The sequence below is a fragment of the Natator depressus genome, chromosome 8 (assembly GCF_965152275.1).
Source record: "Natator depressus isolate rNatDep1 chromosome 8, rNatDep2.hap1, whole genome shotgun sequence".
NCBI classification, from domain to species: domain Eukaryota; kingdom Metazoa; phylum Chordata; order Testudines; family Cheloniidae; genus Natator; species Natator depressus.
In genome coordinates this window covers 69,611,363-69,630,235 of record NC_134241.1, presented here as the reverse complement: position 1 = coordinate 69,630,235, position 18,873 = coordinate 69,611,363, and the positions used below count along the sequence as shown (strand labels likewise).

The 18,873-nt window shown below is 37.1% G+C and overlaps 2 protein-coding genes across 3 annotated transcripts in view; one reads left to right on the top strand and one right to left on the bottom strand.

The window, feature by feature from the left end:
• Positions 1-15,476, top strand: part of MFSD14A (major facilitator superfamily domain containing 14A) — a 24,883-nt gene extending 9,407 nt beyond the window's left edge. Inside the window, exons 3-12 of one of the 2 annotated variants that reach the window (XM_074961264.1) lie at positions 1,284-1,346; positions 2,207-2,334; positions 4,557-4,671; positions 5,440-5,658; positions 6,006-6,119; positions 6,681-6,752; positions 7,451-7,563; positions 8,501-8,598; positions 9,430-9,593; positions 12,450-15,476. In XM_074961264.1, coding sequence (XP_074817365.1) covers positions 1,284-1,346; positions 2,207-2,334; positions 4,557-4,671; positions 5,440-5,658; positions 6,006-6,119; positions 6,681-6,752; positions 7,451-7,563; positions 8,501-8,598; positions 9,430-9,593; positions 12,450-12,656 — 1,293 coding nt within the window. In that variant the 3' untranslated portion in view covers positions 12,657-15,476. The remainder of the gene's footprint in view (positions 1-1,283; positions 1,347-2,206; positions 2,335-4,556; positions 4,672-5,439; positions 5,659-6,005; positions 6,120-6,680; positions 6,753-7,450; positions 7,564-8,500; positions 8,599-9,429; positions 9,594-12,449) is intronic. The other variant, XM_074961265.1, reaches the window with a different exon arrangement.
• SASS6 (SAS-6 centriolar assembly protein) overlaps positions 15,343-18,873 on the bottom strand; it is a 30,633-nt gene continuing 27,102 nt past the window's right edge. Inside the window, exon 17 of the mRNA XM_074961260.1 lies at positions 15,343-18,873. Within this exon, the coding sequence (XP_074817361.1) occupies positions 18,773-18,873 (101 nt within the window). The 3' untranslated portion in view covers positions 15,343-18,772.

The following is an 18,873-nucleotide window of genomic DNA, read 5'->3' as shown; positions in this document are numbered from 1 at the left end:
TAAAGGATCATTACCGCACCTGGCCATTCTTTAAAAATAACTCATTAAAGATTGTGTATTTTTCTGTACTGTCTTTTTAACCTTTGGTAATTAACAAGGTGATGGCAAGCAGAAACTTTCTCTTTTGTAAACATGTTTTCACTCCTGCCTAAGTAATTCATTTATTCTACAGTCAGTGATATGATTTAACTTCTCTGAAATAAAGTAATATCACGACTGAAGTCTATGGACAGCTATTATATCCTGATAATCTGCAATATAAGGAAAGGAGATTTTTAACTTGTTTATATGCCATAATTGTGCACAGTCATTTACAGAGATTAAGGTTAAACTTAAAAGTTTTGCCAGCATAGCTCTGTTGGTTTAGGAAGTGATGGTTTGGGGTGTTTTTGTTATATAGCTATGGTGTTGAAATCTATAGGCAAAAACTTTTTTGCCTTGTAGACAAGGCTTAAGAGTCAAACACTCATAATCTAATGTTTTTATCTTGTAAACACATCAATTGACCTAATGCCCATTGTACATGTAGGCAGGCTGACCTAATTATGTTACACAGGGCACAAAATTTGCACAGCTCTGAGTGCTGTACCTAGATTGATATAATTTGTAGGTGTAGATGAGGTTTTAGTATGCAAAAAACAGTGTATTCATCTGAGCAGTACATGTGTTCACCATTCAGTGTCTATCTGTGTTGTTGTGGTACTGGTTTTGTGTTCCATGATATTGAAATCCTTTTAAGCAAAATGACCCTTGTGAAAAGTAGTGTGTATTTGGTGTCTGAACCAGTCCGTCACATAAGTACGGCGTGTCCTAATTGATGTGTATTTTCCTTAAATAAGGAAATCCTACAATAGTATTCTGTCTTCATTGAAGTAGGAATGATACTTTTATCAAACTTAATGAAATTTTGGCCAGTCTGGTGTGGTAAAAAGTGAAGAAAATACACTGTGATTTTGAAGAACGTTCTTTCATTATTTTACTGACCTGAGCTGTAGTGCTAACATTGTAGCTTATCCACTGGTGCCTTTATTTCTGGAAAGTAAGAAGCATAGCATAATTTACTATTAGAAATTGTGTAGTCTACTGTATAAATGTCTGTAGTGGACTATTTAACAATGAGATTATTGATGTTGAATTTATTAATTTCATGGTGAATTTTACTGTAATTTATATTAAAATTGTTGGCATAATATGCCTCATATATTAATCCTTGAGTCTGTATTCATATTTAGTGTTGTGAAATATGGATAATGCAGTATGTAATGTACATAATTCTTTCATAGGTGTTACATGAAACCTTCCCAAAGCATACATTTCTAATGAATGGCCTAATCCAAGGAGTAAAGGTAGGTAGAATGAAAATTCAGTCTAAATCAATAAGTGAGAGTACAATTTAAAATAAATCAATAAAGGGTACATACATAAGTGCTGGTGCTTTATTAAGTGGAATAAGGAGAGCCTTCCAATATAGCTTTCAAGCTGTGAATAAAATGTGAGGGTAAATTTACCAAGGAGAGCTCAAATGCAGCACTTTATTTGAATAAGGTCTTGCTTTTGCTAAAATTTTTACTTGGTTTGACTGAGGAATAAATAGGCCAGTTGAGTAGCCCAAGATCACACAATCAGTTGGTGTCACAGCACGTAAGAATCCGAGATATCTGTTGACACCCAGTCCTTTGCACTGATTGTTAGACCACATGTCCTCAGTGTGTTGAAAAGTTTCAGAGTAACAGCCATGTTAGTCTGTATTCGCAAAAAGAAAAGGAGTACTTGTGGCACCTTAGAGACTAACCAATTTATTTGAGCATGAGAGCTGTAGCTCACGAAAGCTCATGCTCAAATAAATTGGTTAGTCTCTAAGGTGCCACAAGTACTCCTTTTCTTAGTGTGTTGAAAAATGTTCTCTCTCCTAAATACAGCATATAAAAATGTAAAATGCATTTTATTAAGCTGTGTGTTGACTGCATTTGGATTCACATTTTGGGTTTCTGTGGGTTAGTAAAATTCAAATTGTAGGTAACTGCTGCTGAGTGGAAAAGGGGGATGAAGGATACTCATAGAAGATATTGCTTGACACACTGTTCCATATAGCCAACATTTATCATTTAATCTGCAAAACAAAATCAGTCAGTTTCTAACAATCTTTCAACTATTGTATTTTCTTTCATTTCTTGATTTTTATTTAAAATTTGTTTTTACTTTTCAGGGCTTGTTATCGTTTCTCAGTGCCCCTCTCATAGGTGCTTTATCTGATGTTTGGGGACGAAAGTCCTTCTTACTCTTAACAGTATTTTTCACTTGTGCACCAATTCCATTGATGAAGATCAGCCCATGGTTAGTAGCAAGCATAGTTATTTATGGCTTTGTCTTTAGTGTGTTGTTAATTACATACAGCAAGAACATGTAGCATTTATAATAGCACTTGTGTTCCAGTTAATGTACCAGAAGTTGTTTACTTCTTAGCACACGTCTGTGAGGTAGGTGTGGAAGTACTAATCCATTGCAGAGTTGGGGAAACCGAGACAGGGTAAAGTGACTTGCTGAACGCCTCAAAGCCAGGCTTAGAATTTTGTATCTACAGTCTGTTATACCAATAAATTAAAAACCAGCAGGATCTTATTAAAGGGAAAAAGGCAAAATACCACATTTATTGTGAATACAGAAAGAATCACAGTAAGCAGTTAGTTACAGCTATAACATTCCATTCAGTCTCATATTTATTCACACATTCATTTACACACACACACAGAGGTTCTGCAAGGTTGTTATCATAGTTACCAGCCTTAGAGTTGCTCATGCCAAGCCACTGGCCAGGTGGCCTGGACATGAGGAGGGAGCAGGGCCTTGTCAGATGCTCATCTGACGCTCCTGGAAGTTGGTTTGCAGAATCAGACCCCAAAGTTCTCACTTTTTAGAGTCTATTTTTATAGGAATTTCTTCCTGTGCCAGTCTATGGGAATTGCTTCATCATGCTGTTGCTGAATCAATCAGCAAATAGCACATTCCTGACGGCTCCGTGCTGCTAGATGTTATCTTGTTCTTTGGTTCTCTCATTCTTGAGGCTGTTGGGTGGATTCCAGTCTGCCCTCTGGGAGTCCTCTGGTTATTTCCACTTGATGCCTTCTTCAGCCGATGGACACTGGATTCTTAGGTTGGCACCTCCCTGATCATTCAGTTATTATCCACACCAAGCATCCATCCACATACATCCTCTATCTCTATTTTTAATCACAATTGTTAATACAACAAAAGGGCGGGGAGTCTCTGGGTGCTGTTTCTGTTAGAGTATTGCTTTGGGTCTCTCTCTCTGTGAATTGCTTTGAGAACAGACTCTGTCTTAGAATGTACTAACACAATTAGCAGCTTGCAAGTTTCACACATAGAGGGAGAGAAACAGTACCAAAAACCAAGAGACCTCTTAATTAGTAATACCCTGGAACTTAAACTATGGGGAATCAAACTCATTTGTGATTTTAATACAGAACTTCTTTAATATGATCCAACACGTTAGCCCCATGCTTCCTTCTAAGCTAGTACATGAGTACTGGAGTGACTCGTGACTTTTTAGTGGTGTTCGCTTATGTAGTGGAGAGAGCCCAAGAACTTGAAAGATGTATGGCCTGTGAGTGGCTGTATTGTACTTTTAAGCCTCTTGGGGGTTAATAACTTAATAGTTGAGTATAATTTTATACAGTATATTTCCCAGTACCTTAAATGTCTCTCTAATCCTTGCATGTCTTTATTTGGCTGTAATTTTCAGCAAAATCATTTCAGTACTAAGTAAATAGTCACTAAGAATTGAAAATATTCTTCAGAACTAGCATATACCTTAAGCACTAGTGTGTAACATTAAAACTGCTACTGAAAAGGTAGCTGCAGCTTTATTATAGTTGTGCTTATCAAATATTTGAATCTAGCAAATTTTGAGTAGCTGGAATTTTAGTGTTCTGTTAGTACACCTCCATTCATGAGTCTAATGTCCCTAAGACAATGGCTAGTTCACAATTGTCTCAAATTTTGTACTGCTCCTGCAGATAAATCTGAAATAACATAGGACAAGGTCTTAGCACTAATAGAGGTCTGAGAGTCAACTGTTCATATTGTATCAGGCTAATTCAGTTTGCTATCTAGTCTTTTGTGGTCTCTCCATTTTGATCCCTATTCCTGGGTGATAGGCTATTTGTTTAACAGTTTATATGTTGCAACATGCATTTTGAGTGAAATAATTGTGGACTGTGGACAGTCTGTGGACTCAGGACTAAGGCTAACGTTGAACGATCTGTAATGAAATATCCTAATTTAACCTACAAAGCCTTTTTTTGTAGAATGGCAAGTAATTATGTTGTACCCTCAATGCACACTGGAGAGATTACATAACCATATAAAGACACATTCATACTGACTTTATAAATATTTAAATTACTTGTCAGGAATAAGTTGGACAATCATAGATACCTTAATCTGCCTGGAAGTGTTTCAGAAGTTTGTGAATCACTACTAGTTACATTTTAGCTCCACTGAGCTGTTCTTTTTTTCTGATTCCTTTTTGTCCCCAGGTGGTACTTTGCTGTTATCTCTGTTTCTGGGGTTTTTGCAGTGACTTTCTCAGTGGTGTTTGCTTATGTAGCAGATATAACCCAAGAACATGAAAGAAGCATGGCCTATGGGCTGGTATGTACTTAATTCCTCTGTACCTTTAAGCCTTGTGAGGCTCAACAACTAGAGTTCTCTTAATAAAGCTTTGTCATATTGCTGCAGGAGACACAAGCTTTTCAAAGTTGATATCTTGGCCATTATAAACTCTTATTTTGGCCACTCAGTTTTTTAAAAACACTGTTCCAAATGGAAACTTGGTCCTAGCATCCAATTCTGTGTCTCCTGTTGAATGTCTTGTCAGCTTAAATTTAAAATGGCCATTGTATAATCTTTTCTCTCCATTCTTTTCTATTTCCTCCTTTCTTGGGTCAGTGTGAGATGTTGGCAGGATGGTGCTATTTTCCATTTTGTTTGCATATGCAGCTTTTATTATATAATGTAAATTCTTTGATTTTATTAAGAGCTGCGGATGTTGTGCAAATAAGCATAGTTTCTTCTACCACCCCCAAAAGAAAATTTTAGACTGAGTCTCCCCCTTTATCAGACCTCTGATATGTCCAATTAAACTTCACAAATTTGACACAGTCACAAAGCTATACAGTGCTGCCCTGCTTAACCAAAATTTTTTCATTAAAAACTTCAGATGTCTGAAATCTGTGGTTGCTGCTGCAATGCCAGAGAAAATAACTACATTAGTTCAGAACTTGTCCACCTGATTAGGGTGATTTGTAACTGAGTTTCTGGAAGTATTCAAGGTGCTGAAAGTGAAGTTAGAGAAAGAGTGGATAAGTTTGATCTTCCTTCCTGGAAAACGTTCTCATACTGACTTTTGTCTGTTAACAGGTTTCAGCAACTTTTGCAGCAAGTTTAGTTACCAGCCCAGCTATTGGTGCCTACCTTGGTCGAGTCTATGGAAATAGCTTGGTAGTGGTCCTAGCTACAGCTATAGCTTTGTTGGACATTTGTTTTATTCTTGTTGCTGTACCGGAATCACTGCCCGAGAAGATGAGGCCAGCATCATGGGGAGCACCCATTTCTTGGGAACAGGCTGACCCCTTTGCAGTAAGCTATTTAAATGTTTAAGTATGGAGTGGTGGCTTGATATATGCAGATTTGGATTTGTACTGCTTTTGAGTTAGGAATGGGACTGATAGTAATTTATCTCGATTTGGGTTTTTAAAAAATTGTTTGAGGAGTTCCTAGGTTTATTGGGGAAGGGTGTGAGTAACTTCAAATTGCTGATTAGCAAATGCTGATTAGTAAGTGCTGAAGGACACGTTTTAACAGTGCTGTATGTATTAAAGGGTATCTGCCTCTTTCAGTGTAAATTTTGTGAGTCGTTGGTTATGAATGATGAAGAGTAGATGTTTTCTGTTGTTGACTTTACAGCTGTGTCTTTTTTGTCCTAGTCACTAAAGAAAGTGGGTCAAGATTCCATAGTGCTTCTAATCTGCATAACAGTCTTTCTTTCCTACCTCCCGGAGGCAGGTCAATATTCCAGCTTCTTCCTATACCTCAGACAGGTAAGAATTTGCATATGAAGAAATATGTCTGATATGGAAAACTAAATTTATAGAAGGGAGTGTTCTTTGCACTTGTTACATTACTTTAGCAATATATGGGTAGTCAATATGATTGATGGCTGTTGATAGTAGCTTTTAGTTACTGTGATAATTAATAAAGAGATGAATCTGTTTTCAAAATATTTCTCATGTTTCTTAATAATATGCATTATTCCTTGAAGTACAAGTTCCACTACATTGCAGTGGTTAAAATTAGCTTTCATTAGCTGATAAACTATTTTTAGTCTTACAGTATGGGGTCGATTTTCTTTCAGGTTCCATACTCAATGATAGAAGTTACTTTCTCTCCCGCACTAGATCTTTCTCTTTATTTTATGCAAGAGTAAATGTTGGTTTGAATGAATTATGGGATTGAATAAAATCAGGGATGTCATCTACTATTTCAGATTAAGCGTTTTTCTGGTTACTCCATTTATTCTTTCCACTGATGTCACAAAACATGAAAGACGGGTCAATGTACATTTGAAGTTTAATGATCAAATTACTTCTTCTCTAATGTAGATAATGGGATTTTCACCTGAAAGCGTTGCAGCATTTATAGCAGTTCTTGGGATTCTGTCCATTATTGCACAGGTGAATATTAATCTATAAATTTTACTAATGTAATGGGTTCAAGTGAGAGCGAAGTATTATGACAATCCCTGTAACTGTAATTCCAGGAACCCAGTCTATCTGATTTCAGGAGGTTAGAATAGAAAAGGAAAGATTCTTTGAATTCTGATCCGATTTTATATGGCTTCCTTTTTTCCATCACCTATTATCTGACCATTTCATAAACAATTCATTCTCAAATCCTGGGAAGTAGAAAAATATCACCATTTTGTGGAAGAATTGTGATGCACAGACATTGAGACTACCTTAAATCTGTCAGAGCTGGGAATATAATCCACATCATGAATTCTAGTCTAGTGCCTTAACCTTAATTTATTTCTTCCATAGTCACACTCCCAAACCTCTTAGAAGTTGATTCAGTCTTCTCCTTAAGCTTAGTTTGGGTTGAAAAATAGCTTGTTTAAGCAATCAGGGCAGGTTAAATAATATATCCCCAGTGTATGGATTTCTCAAGGAAAATTTAAATTGTTGCATGTCAAGAGCGAGGTAACAATCTCTTCACATCTCTCTCTCTCCATTATTATGTGTTTCAATCTCTGTCTAGAAAATACTACATCACATAACTTTACTTTGCTTCTGTCAAAACTAGTGAACAGTTTATATGTATTGCTGTATAGCCTGATTATTCACAATTAAAATGACATTCTTTTTCCTATCAGACAGTAGTTTTGAGTTTACTTATGCGGTCCATTGGAAATAAAAACACCATCTTACTGGGTCTGGGATTTCAAATATTACAGCTTGCATGGTATGGTTTTGGCTCGGAGCCTTGGTACGTACATTTCGTTTTAGTTGAATTAATGAACTGACATATTAAGATTTTAAATTGTTACTTACTACTTAATAAAGAAACATTCACAACGTTTTTTTTTTTCCTTGGTTTTTTTACATGCATCAGATTTACATGAGAGGTTACAGGCAACGCGTCCTTTGTCTCCTCTTAAGCTGGAACCTTTTTTTTTTTCTTCTTTTTAAAGATGTAATTGGTTTGTACTTGGTGAAGTCAAAGAAATCACTACTGTCTGGTGAACCATCCCAAACCAAGAATTTGGTATTGTACTGTATGATTGACCTAAACAATGTCAATCTCTCATACCAATATTCTTAAAACCAAAAATTGTTCATGGATATTTTTCATCTAAAAGGAAATGGACACCAAACAACACTGAAAAATGCTTTGTCCTCTTTTCTCTAACAGTCAGATTTTCTTGATTGATTATTTTTTATTTTTGGTCGTGTTGCTTGTAGTAGAGTGCGTTGACTTGTCAAGATGTCAGCTTACATCAGAGCGCTTCCTCCACCCCCCTAGCCGCCGCGCGCCCCCCCCCCCCCCCCCCCCGATTGTACCCTTTACATGTGCTAACATAGTTTTCCCCATTAGGTCATTGGTAAGTTAAGATAGCCTTTTGGATGTTAACTCTCCTCCCAAATTAAGAAGAGGTGATCAAAATACATGATCAGTGCTTCCCAGCAAGTATCAGGATTTTGCAAGGATTAGGGATTTTTCTAATCACTCTTAAATTATTTTACACCATTTGTTAAACTCAGAATAATTGATTGGTATGAAATCCAGCAATGATGATTAACTTGTGACTTCACTATTGCATGGGGTGCAGTTCATTCTAAACTTTGTAATAAGAGGTATATGGAAGGTAGAAATTCAGAATTCTTATCTTGATTCTTTCTCTTAACACTTCTGTGTTTTTCAGGATGATGTGGGCAGCAGGGGCTGTTGCAGCAATGTCTAGTATTACGTTCCCAGCAGTAAGTGCACTAGTTTCACGAACTGCTGATGCTGATCAACAGGGTATGTGTTATAGGTGGTGGTGGTGGTGGTGTTGATAATTATAAGGAATATTCAAACTAGGGATATTCTGACCTCCTTACCACCAGATGGATCAATGCTGTCTTACTGGTACTCAAGGGTTATCCTCAACCTCCATGCTAGTTTTGCAGGACAAATTAGCCAGCATAGTAGTATGTTAATGTAAATGAGAAACATTAGTCTAGTTTTAACTTCACTGTAGAAGAGTGGTAGTTGTCAAAGGCCTGTGGACTGTTTGGAGGTGGTTGGGCTATACTGTTCAAACAAGGCAGATGAGTAGTGAGTGTCTCTAGCATAGGGAAAACCCATTCATTGAAGGTAGCATAATACTACATCACTACTTCTCTTGATTCAGTACATCAGCTGATCATGTTTCAGTTCTTCTTTCCTACTGTGCATGGATTTACTCAATTCTTCAGGTGCATTTATTTATTATTACTGTAGTGTTTAGAAGCCCCAGTAATATATTTTTGCTTTTCTCTGAACCATGAGGCATAGATAGCTGTCAGAGACAGCATACCAGATTTGACAGCCTTTTGGTCAGTATGGCATAGGAAATGCTGTGTTCTGTCTAAAACAAAGTTTGTCTTGCCCAATGTTCCTCTTTTTTTTCTGGTTCTGTTGTAGGCGTGATTCTCCTCACATCAGCCTTAAAGTGGTATATCCCAATTGATTTTAGTGAAGTTACTCCTAGTTTACACCAGTGTGGGGAAAAAGTGAATCAGGCCCCGTTGCATGTTAGACAATTGCCAAAAAGCATTTTAAACAGTCTTCATTGTATACACATTTAATTTCATGAATGCCTTTTTTTAGGTGTTGTTCAAGGGATGATAACAGGAATTCGAGGATTGTGTAATGGTTTGGGACCAGCACTTTATGGTTTTATATTCTACATATTCCATGTAGAATTGAATGAACTCCCAATGACTGAAACTGAGTTGGGAGGTAACGTGGCCACACAACACCATTCACAACAGGTATTATTCCTATTTATTTATAAATTACAAGAAATGCAGCAAAGATAAATCCTAGACCAGTGGTTTTCAAACTCTTTTTTTCCACAGGCCACTTGCAAATTGCTGAGGGTCTCAGTGGACCACTTAGTGATGTTTCCAAATGTTTGTACCGTTAGCTAACTATTGTAAAGCTCTTTGGATAAAAGTGCTATATAAAAAACTTTATAATTTTAAGGGGTTTTTTGTTCTACAAATAAAAGCACACCACTCGTATTTTAATAATAGTATTACCTTTCTAATGTGATGAATATGCCCTCTCTCTCCTATCGCGGCAGACCCCGAGCTGGGGCTCAGAAGGAGGGGTGGGGGAGGGTCTCTTCCTGCCATGGCAGCCCTGGAACTGGGGAAAGTCACCTCTTTTTTTTCCTTTTTTCTGGCCATCGCAGCCCTACATGTCCCAAATTCTCCCCCACTTCTCACCCACTGCCCCCTCCCACATACCCCCTATTCCTCTCCAAGGCCACCACCTCACCTTACATGTGCGTCTTCTCCAGGCACCTAATTAGGGGAGCCACGCCTTCGCAGCTCCACTAATTAGATGGGTGGCCCTTCATTCTCTCGTGTGGGGCACCCATCTTAGAGGGAACTATGCACACCACATGAATAGAGCTTGCGGACCACTGGTGATCTGTGGACCACAGTTTGAGAACCTCTGTCCTGGACCTTGGGAAGGTGGGCCGGGGGGGGAAGTAAATTGGATACTCTAGTTCATCTCGCTGCCAATTCAGGACTGTACCCTGTGGCACATTCTACAGTGCTTTAGTCAGTCCAGCTTTAAATGAATCAAGCAAAGGGACTTCTCAAACCACTTCTATTGTGAGACTCTTGACCTGTCTAATAACTCTTGCAATTAAGACAATCCTCTTGATATTGAGCCTAAATTTTCCAGTGATTGATTAATCCCGTTGCTCCTTTGGATCGCCCTAAAAAGAACCCCATTGGTTCACGTTTTTAAACACTTTCTATTCTCAGTCTTCTGACCAAGTTACACATCTCTTGATTCTTTCCTTGTATGTTGGTCTCTTTTTTGCCTGTTAACTTCTGCTTTTCTCTAAATTTTCTTTAATACCAGAAATAAATATTTACAAGTTAATGTGCCCAGAATTGTATCTTATGTCTAGTGAATATTTTTAAAACATGTGATTTAGACTGGACACTAAAAAGCTGAATATGCTTTGCTGTTTTCATACTTCCTTGTGGCGTGCTTCTTGTCAGGGCCTTACCACTTCCTTGTAGCACTTTCTCCTCTTTATTTGACATTGCAAAACATTCTGGCCTGTCAATATGCCTCTGCCTACAAAGAGGCAGAAATTGCCATTTATGGTCATAGATACCAGCCTATGCGCTACGTCTTCATTCCTTGAAAGCGAGTGCCAGGTCTGGTCCTTCCAGCTATCGCTTACTATTTTTAAAAATAAATATCTAAAACTTACTGCTGCAAAATAAGTCTACAAGTCAGTCTTTTTGATGGTGTGGTGAAAGACAAAGCTTCAGGATCTTGTTGTCCTTTATTTACACTTGACTGGAGAGGGGGATTGGTTTACTCAATTTACTTCAAGTATTAATGCTCATATTGCATGAATGAAAAGAGTAGAACCATAGAATGAAATTCAAACATAAAGTAACTTTCTGGCTGAGATGAAAAATAAGGACCACAAATTAAATCATAGTCCCTTTTGTATAGTTAAATGACTTCTTATGGTGTCTAGGTCTGTGAACACTGTACCATTGTAATGTCTACAACAGGATATATTTAAGGGTGAAGGAGAGTGTCTTCTGCTTTTGTATTTTCTGTTTAATTCACAGTCCTGTTTAACTTTTTTTTTTAAATAGTAGTAAATACCTTGGCTTTGCTTGTTTAAATGTAGCTGTTAGCTACATTTGAATTGTGGGGGGACTGATTTAAGATCTCAATCCTATTTTCTCGCGCGCGCACACACTCTCACGCACCCCGCTCTCAGGAAAGGTGAAAGGAGTGGGGAAGCAAGTGTCACTAACAGTTCATTCTCTTCATAACTTGCTGTAATGCTGCGCATATCTGAGAATTGCATGGTGAAAGAGCAGTCTGTTCAGTTAACTTTTTATTTCAGTACCTTATGCACATTACTTTCTCTGTCTTCGGGCTTGTCTCCACCGCAACAGTGAGTTCAAGTTTCTCCACTCTAGCCTAGTTCCAGTGAGAGTGACCACATTGTTGATGCAATATTTGAGCTACACAGAGCGAATGGATTAGCAGTTGATGTTGGATTACTATTTCCAGTGTCAGCAGCATTCGTGTTTCAACCTACTCCCAGTCCCAGATGGGCTAGCAAGCTAGAGATTTGTGTGTTTGAAAGGAGCTGGGTTAGGGACAAAGCGAGTTATACCTCAGGTTAACAGGACAGTGAAGACCAACCCTATACTTCATCTGGTAGCTACAGTGAGTTTTTAACTACTTGGCTGGAAATAGCAGTTCAGCTGTATGATTCTCTAAGTTTGTATTTCTGGCAGGTAAGACACTAGGCAGTGGCATGTTTCCTGTGAAGTTAGAAGAGAATTTTGCAGTTTAAAAAACACCCAAAGAGAAACTCATCTAACAAGTTTCTCCTCTTCTGGGTTTCCTCCCTCAACCTTTGAAAATTACTATTGTTCATCTATGAATAAGGTTTACTAGGGCTGGGTATTGAAATAGCCCACTCATTAAGAGTGTTCTGCCCTAAACTAATTAAATTGTAAAATATTTTTAAGTACAGAGCCTGATGTGAAACAACCAGTGTCTGTGAACTATGGATTTACTTAAATGTTCCTCTAGAAAATAAATGTTTTTGTTGTTTTCAGAACTCCATAATTCCTGGACCCCCATTCTTGTTTGGAGCATGCTCTGTGCTGCTGGCTTTGCTTGTTGCCTTGTTTATTCCTGAACACACCAATCTAAATGTACGGTCCAGCAATTGGAAAAAACACAGTGGCAGTCATGGTCATCCACACAGTCCACAGGCCCCTGGTGAGGCCAAAGAACCTTTATTGCAAGACACAAATGTATGATGACAAAATCCAGAAAAACGTTTTTATATTTCATAGGTCTTGTTTCCAGTTCTGGATACATTCCATTTACATAAAAAATGTAATTTCTTAATGTTCTTTTCAGAAACGTATCTTTCTGCATGAAATTTGTAGGAACTACAGACACAGAACTGGAAATTTCTCCAAAGATGTTACAATTAAATTAACTTGCTTTTAAAAAGAACAGACTAAGCACTGGTCTCATACTATTAATATAATTAACCTTTTCATCCTGGTTCTGAGACAAAAAGGAAAACATATTCAAGGTATCAGCATGTGTCCCTGTGTCCATTTCCTTAAGGTGTAAAGCTTTAATTCTCTTCATGCTAAGTCTCAATGAGACATACTAGCATATTTGTGGACCCATTCATTTTATGTTGTAAAATTTTGGGTCAGATGGTACAAAGCCTTAACGTAAATGCACTCAAGTAAGGAAAAGGTGAATTGGTTTCATTTTAAAAACACTGTACGGGAGGTTTTATTAAGTTTCTACTAATACAAAATCATGTGGTGAGCACGCTTGCTGAACAGTAAAAGTTCTTTAAGTGCATTAGTCTAATTCTTCCTAATTTTTGGAGTACAAGATAGTATCAAACAGTATTTAAATTGGGGGTCTTTTGAGCCTATAAGATTTTAATATTGGCTCTAAAACTGTTTTCTCAAATACAGTTTGTTTATACCACTATATTTCTGATGTTTGCGTAATCATAAGGACCTCAAAACTTGAATACACAAACTGAAATATAAGCTGATAGCCTTGAGAATGTCCGTGTGCTATATAGTGGCCTTTCAGGACTGGCTAGTAACTTTTTACTTTTACAGAGCTAATGTTTTAGTCCTAAATTTTCAGGACCCTAGTACACGAGAGAGCTTTATACAGTTACTGATGTGAATTTCTCTAAAAATGTATATTTTTGTGTCCAGTTGTATTATTTAAACAAGTATTCCTTTGTATAAATTGTGTATAAAGTATAGTTTAAAATGTTTTCATTTTGTGGTTACTGCTTACTGGTTTTTTAACTTTGAACATGCACTGTGGTAAATGTGTAAATATATTGTTAATAAATGAATATTTTAATGAATTTTTTAAGATAGTCTTTGACATCAATTTAAACCATATACAATCTGTATATGAATTCTGTAATGTCTTGTAGCCTGCTGAACATATTGTACTCTTAATATTGCTTTCTTACTTCCTGTCAAGTTTTTGGGTTCCTTAGCTTTGAATGTAATTTGATTCAACAGACAAATACCAATTGTAGGTAAATTGTGTGAATATTTTACCCTTTTCATTCCTGCATACCTGTAACAGCTTTTGTCCTTGTACTGCAAAATTTTCATGAAAAGCTTTCTTAATAGTGGTATTGTATTAAATCTGCAAGAAACTAAAATAACGGGCAATCTGTTGCCAAGTAGAGTGCTGCCTGGGACTACATTTTTAATCCTGTTCCTGTCCTGTCCTGCAATACCCACTCCCATCCATAAAAACCTTAAATCCTGCAAGAGAGATTCCCCACTGTTACTAAAGTCTTTATTTACATATATATAAAGCATTCAAACACAATTTTTCCTACTGCAGGGCTCTACCTTATTTAATTTAAACTTGAACTTGCCATATTGACATGAGCAAGCTGTTTATACCTTATGTCAGGTTTGCTCTAAACCTAAGCATGATGCACCTAGCCTGTGAATGATACTTACTCTGATAAATGTACAGCTGGCCCTCCCTGTGTTTTGGAAAAAGGAGTATGGCAGATACTGTAGTAATAAACTTTGACCTGATAGAAGGTATTCATTCATTGGATACAAGTTCCTAATTTTTCCATCAGGGAAGTGGGGGTGTGTAGGCTGCAACTCACATCACTTGCCATAGGAAACATGTATATGGATATTTGAGGGGAATGACTGGGCCTACCTACTTTTATAAGTGAAGCATCAAATCAGGATGTAGTAAAAGATCCTGTCAGTTACATTTTGAATAAAAACAAGATAATCAGTATCTTTCCCCTGCAAAAAAGGGCAAACTAATAGTATCAATATTGCCAAAATCAAAACTTACTCATGGACTAACTTTGGAGTGACTTAAAGTATGTTCAGTGAATGTTACTGGCACACCACTCTTTTCTTAATGTTTAATTTTCTCATTTTTGCACCCACCTTGCCATGTAACATGTGGTAAAAGAATGTTACTGAATAAAATTAAGTAAAAACCCTAATCTTAAACTAACTTGGTATTAACTCATTTACCATTGAATTAATAGGCCACATACCTGAAGCAGGCTACTTCTAAGATGGACTTATACTCAGTATTTCCTTTCTTGGACTACAGCACTGCAAAAGGAGTTACCAGTAATTTTTTATAAGAAAAAAGGTAGAAAGTATTGTCAAGCAGCAGCCTCTAACAATTAGTTTGGGTTAAACTTTGCTAAAAATTGTTGATGTCCTTGCCATGCTAGCAGATGATGTGAAGTTAACTTCACTATAAACCATTAAATGTGATACAAAAGAATGGGGAAGGCAAAGTACAACAATCATCTTACAACACTTGAAAAATAGAACTGCATTTTAATGTTAGGGTAAAGCAGAGTCCAGTCAGATGAAAAGAAATTGCTGTGTCTGATTCTAGTAATTCCAATCTGTTATCTAGTATACAGATTACTACTGTGTGAATAAAATTATCTCTGCTGTTGCCTGTATTCAGTATCCAAGTCTGCTTAAACCAGCTCTTCTTCCCTTTACTAAATGAATTACACATAGGGCTTGAGCTAGTATCACCTTTAGCTAGCAGTAGAATCAGAGCCACCTGCAGGAAAGGAAGGACATTGACAAAACAGCCAGGCATGTTATTACTTTAACATGCCTGCCTCTTTTTAACATGGAGGAATCAATTTCAGTGATTACATTCCATCTGTGTACAAGTGATAGTAAAGTCTTACACATAAATGAGAGTAGCTCTGGCCAAATGCAAATACATGGACTCAGTTTGGCCTCTTTGGGTAACTTGTCAGCTGCATGATTGCCAAACCCCCTGCCCTCCAGATTTTATGCATGTAGTTTTTTACCCCTAGAAGTTCCTTCTACCTTTTTTTAAAAGAAAAAAGCCACCAGTGTAATACTTTACTAATGTACCATTTTCTCACTTAAATTGCTACTATGAGCATTTATTTTGTACAAGTAGCAACTATGCAGGCAGCTTGCTTGTGGGTCTAACTGTCTGAGGTAAGTGTTTGATATTTTAAAGTCTTAAGGACTGGAGCAAGATAATGTAAGAATTTGTGTCATGGCCATCCTGTACCACCCCCTTTCAAGTAAATACCACCAACAAACTGACAGTAAATTAATCTTGCTTAGCTGACAAGTGCTTAAGATATGGATTCTCAAACTTTCCCCACGCATTGTGTAGGGTACCTGGATGCAGCAAGGTGTCATACCATCTGAGTTCCTTTGTAGGATCTAGGCCCCATTCTTCAAGTTTCATACTGATTTCCAATACTACTGCATTATGTGAAAGTATTTAGTCATTTTATAAAAAATGTCAGTTAGCTGTTCTGAGCAGCTTTTGTAAATCCTAAATTTTTGGACTAAGCAGCTTGATAAGTGGGCCATCAAGCTCTGTCTGGCAAAATGGTACCACTTCCTAGTCTGGACTATAGTGAAATTATAACTTTGCTCTAATTCTCATTTTAAATATTTGAGTGAGTGAAACCACTCTCTCTACTATGTTTCCACATAACTGTAAGTCCACTGTAGCTGAGCAGAAACATTTTTACTGAAACCATTTTAATATTTCCATTAACATGTACACTTCCAAAAAGCAACTATATACACACAAAAAATACAAATTGATTATAAACAAATATACAAATTTTACACTCCAAAAATGTTTGTTGTACACAGACAGTAATGTGCAAAATTAGGGTGATTAGCCACTCAAACATGCCTATATAATTAAGGGAAAGAGAAGGAGTAGATTCTGATCAATTCAATTGTAGGAGCTAGGGGCATAAATTGAGTCCAAGATACTGGAAAATGCCCAACAGTCATTTTAAGTTATCTAGTTTGAGATTAGAATATGGTTCATATAAATTGCAGGGAAAAATTTACTACTCAATTAGATGTAACTGGCTTCCTCAGTCTTCACTGGGACACTTGGGAAGAACACAGACTCAGGTTGTAGCATGATTCCACCAACGAACCCAAGTATTAAAATGTATCCAAACCTAAGTGGTAAGTACAGTTAAATTGACTTGATATGTTCTGTACACCACTGTAGTCACCACTGAAGGCATCTTTGATTACAGTAGTAGAATATGAAATGGATTCCAGATGTTTAATTAATGCTTCATAAAATTACTGGAACAAGACAGTTCAGATACTTGGTTGTAACTTCCAATGTATTACAAACTAGCCCATTGTATGTGGAATCTGTTATGGTGAGAGAGAGAGAGACACACACACACACACAAAAAAAAAAACCAGGGGCTGTGACAAGATGTGAAATTTGTAGCCATAACTCAAGTTTGTGTTTTCACTGAGGTAAATATTTAGGATCTCATTTTAAAGCAGCTAATTTAAATATCTGACTAGTGATCCACAAGATATAAATCTGCACACAAATATGTTCACATATGTAAAAAAGTAGTTGGTTTAAGAAAGCAGTTTCCAAGCCAAAGAGAAAGAAACCACATGAAACCTACATTAAATAAATGTCCTGCAAAATTTTAATGCTAGGATGTGTCTCTGTAAGAACATGAGTGATCCCATAATGCTTCAACTCTTACATTTACAGAATTTAATATGCTTCAAGTTTAAGAAATTAGCATGAGTCCTAGGCCAGAAGCAAAGTGCTCACTCTTTCGCCCCTTACGTTCTTGTAACTGAGCTTCTGAAGATGTGTCTATACTTGCAATTACAGGTTGTGATTATAGCTCAAGTAGACATCCCCAGTCCAGCCAGTTTGGGTACTGGAGCAGTGAAGCTGCAGCAGGTGCTTCAGTGTGGGCTGTACAAGCCTGCCCAGAACCCTGAGTAATTACTTGTGGAGCTAGTCCAGAGTGAAGCAGTTTCACTGCTGTCGTATTTGAGCTAGCTTCATTAAAGCTAGTTCAGGTATGTCGACTTAAGACTGCAACCACATCCTGTGATCGCAGTATAGATGTACCCTGACAGGAAACAGTGTTTCATAGGTGGCAGGCCAATAAAAGGATACTCCACATCCTGCTGCATGTTACAGAGATGAATGCCAGAGTGTATATTTCATCCACACATGGAGTGTGACTGGTGGATCTGCAAATAATGCAGATCCACACTGCCAAAATCCTGTATAAGGAGAATATAATACACCTCCTGGTTTTAGCTGACCTGGGTCATTACACTGGTATCCTGACACAAGTGTTGATTTAGGGGCTAAGGAGCCCAGAGTAGTAAGTTCAAAATGCTATGCAAACATGTCTTTCAGTATAAAAACCAAAAATTAGATTCAAACTCCAAACAGACGTAGGAATAACTTGGGAAAAGAAGTTTCCTATATCTGGAAACTGCCCAGCACAACTACCACTGACTTTAGAGATTGCTGAGGGTGCTATGCACCATCCAGGAGCAAGATCCTAAAGTAACAAGGTATTTTCAAGGAGAAACTCCAAGCAGGACTGAGTTTCAGCATAATGATAGAACTATTAGCAATATCATTAATTTGTGGATTTTTGGCAGGGGAAAAGATTAAAATAGGTTGTTTATTACACAAACTCCTCTATGTGGGTCTTGTTGCTCAGTAACCATTTATAAACCTTTTAAAAGGCTTGGCCTCATTTTATGAATAATTATTTCTAAACATTTCCATGTGACTTAAGTAGTTAATATTTTTCCCCTCCATATTTTACTTTTCTGGCTGGAATTGTATACTGAAATCTATGTAAATCCATTTGCTTTCTTCACAAAAGCCAAAGATTATACGAATGTATAGTAAAGTTAACTCATTTTCCATGGTTACTGTAACATTTTGACTGACATTTTAAGGGGTAATAATTGTGTTTAGTATCTTAATTAAAAGCCATCCAAAATCTTCGATAGTTGGTAAAATAAAAGATTTCATTTAATGATTATGTTGTTTGCAATCCAGGGAAGTAAGCAGAGGCTGTAGACTGTACTCCGGGTTTTGATGAAGTCAATGTTTTTGTTGATGTGGAGGATTTCGGATACT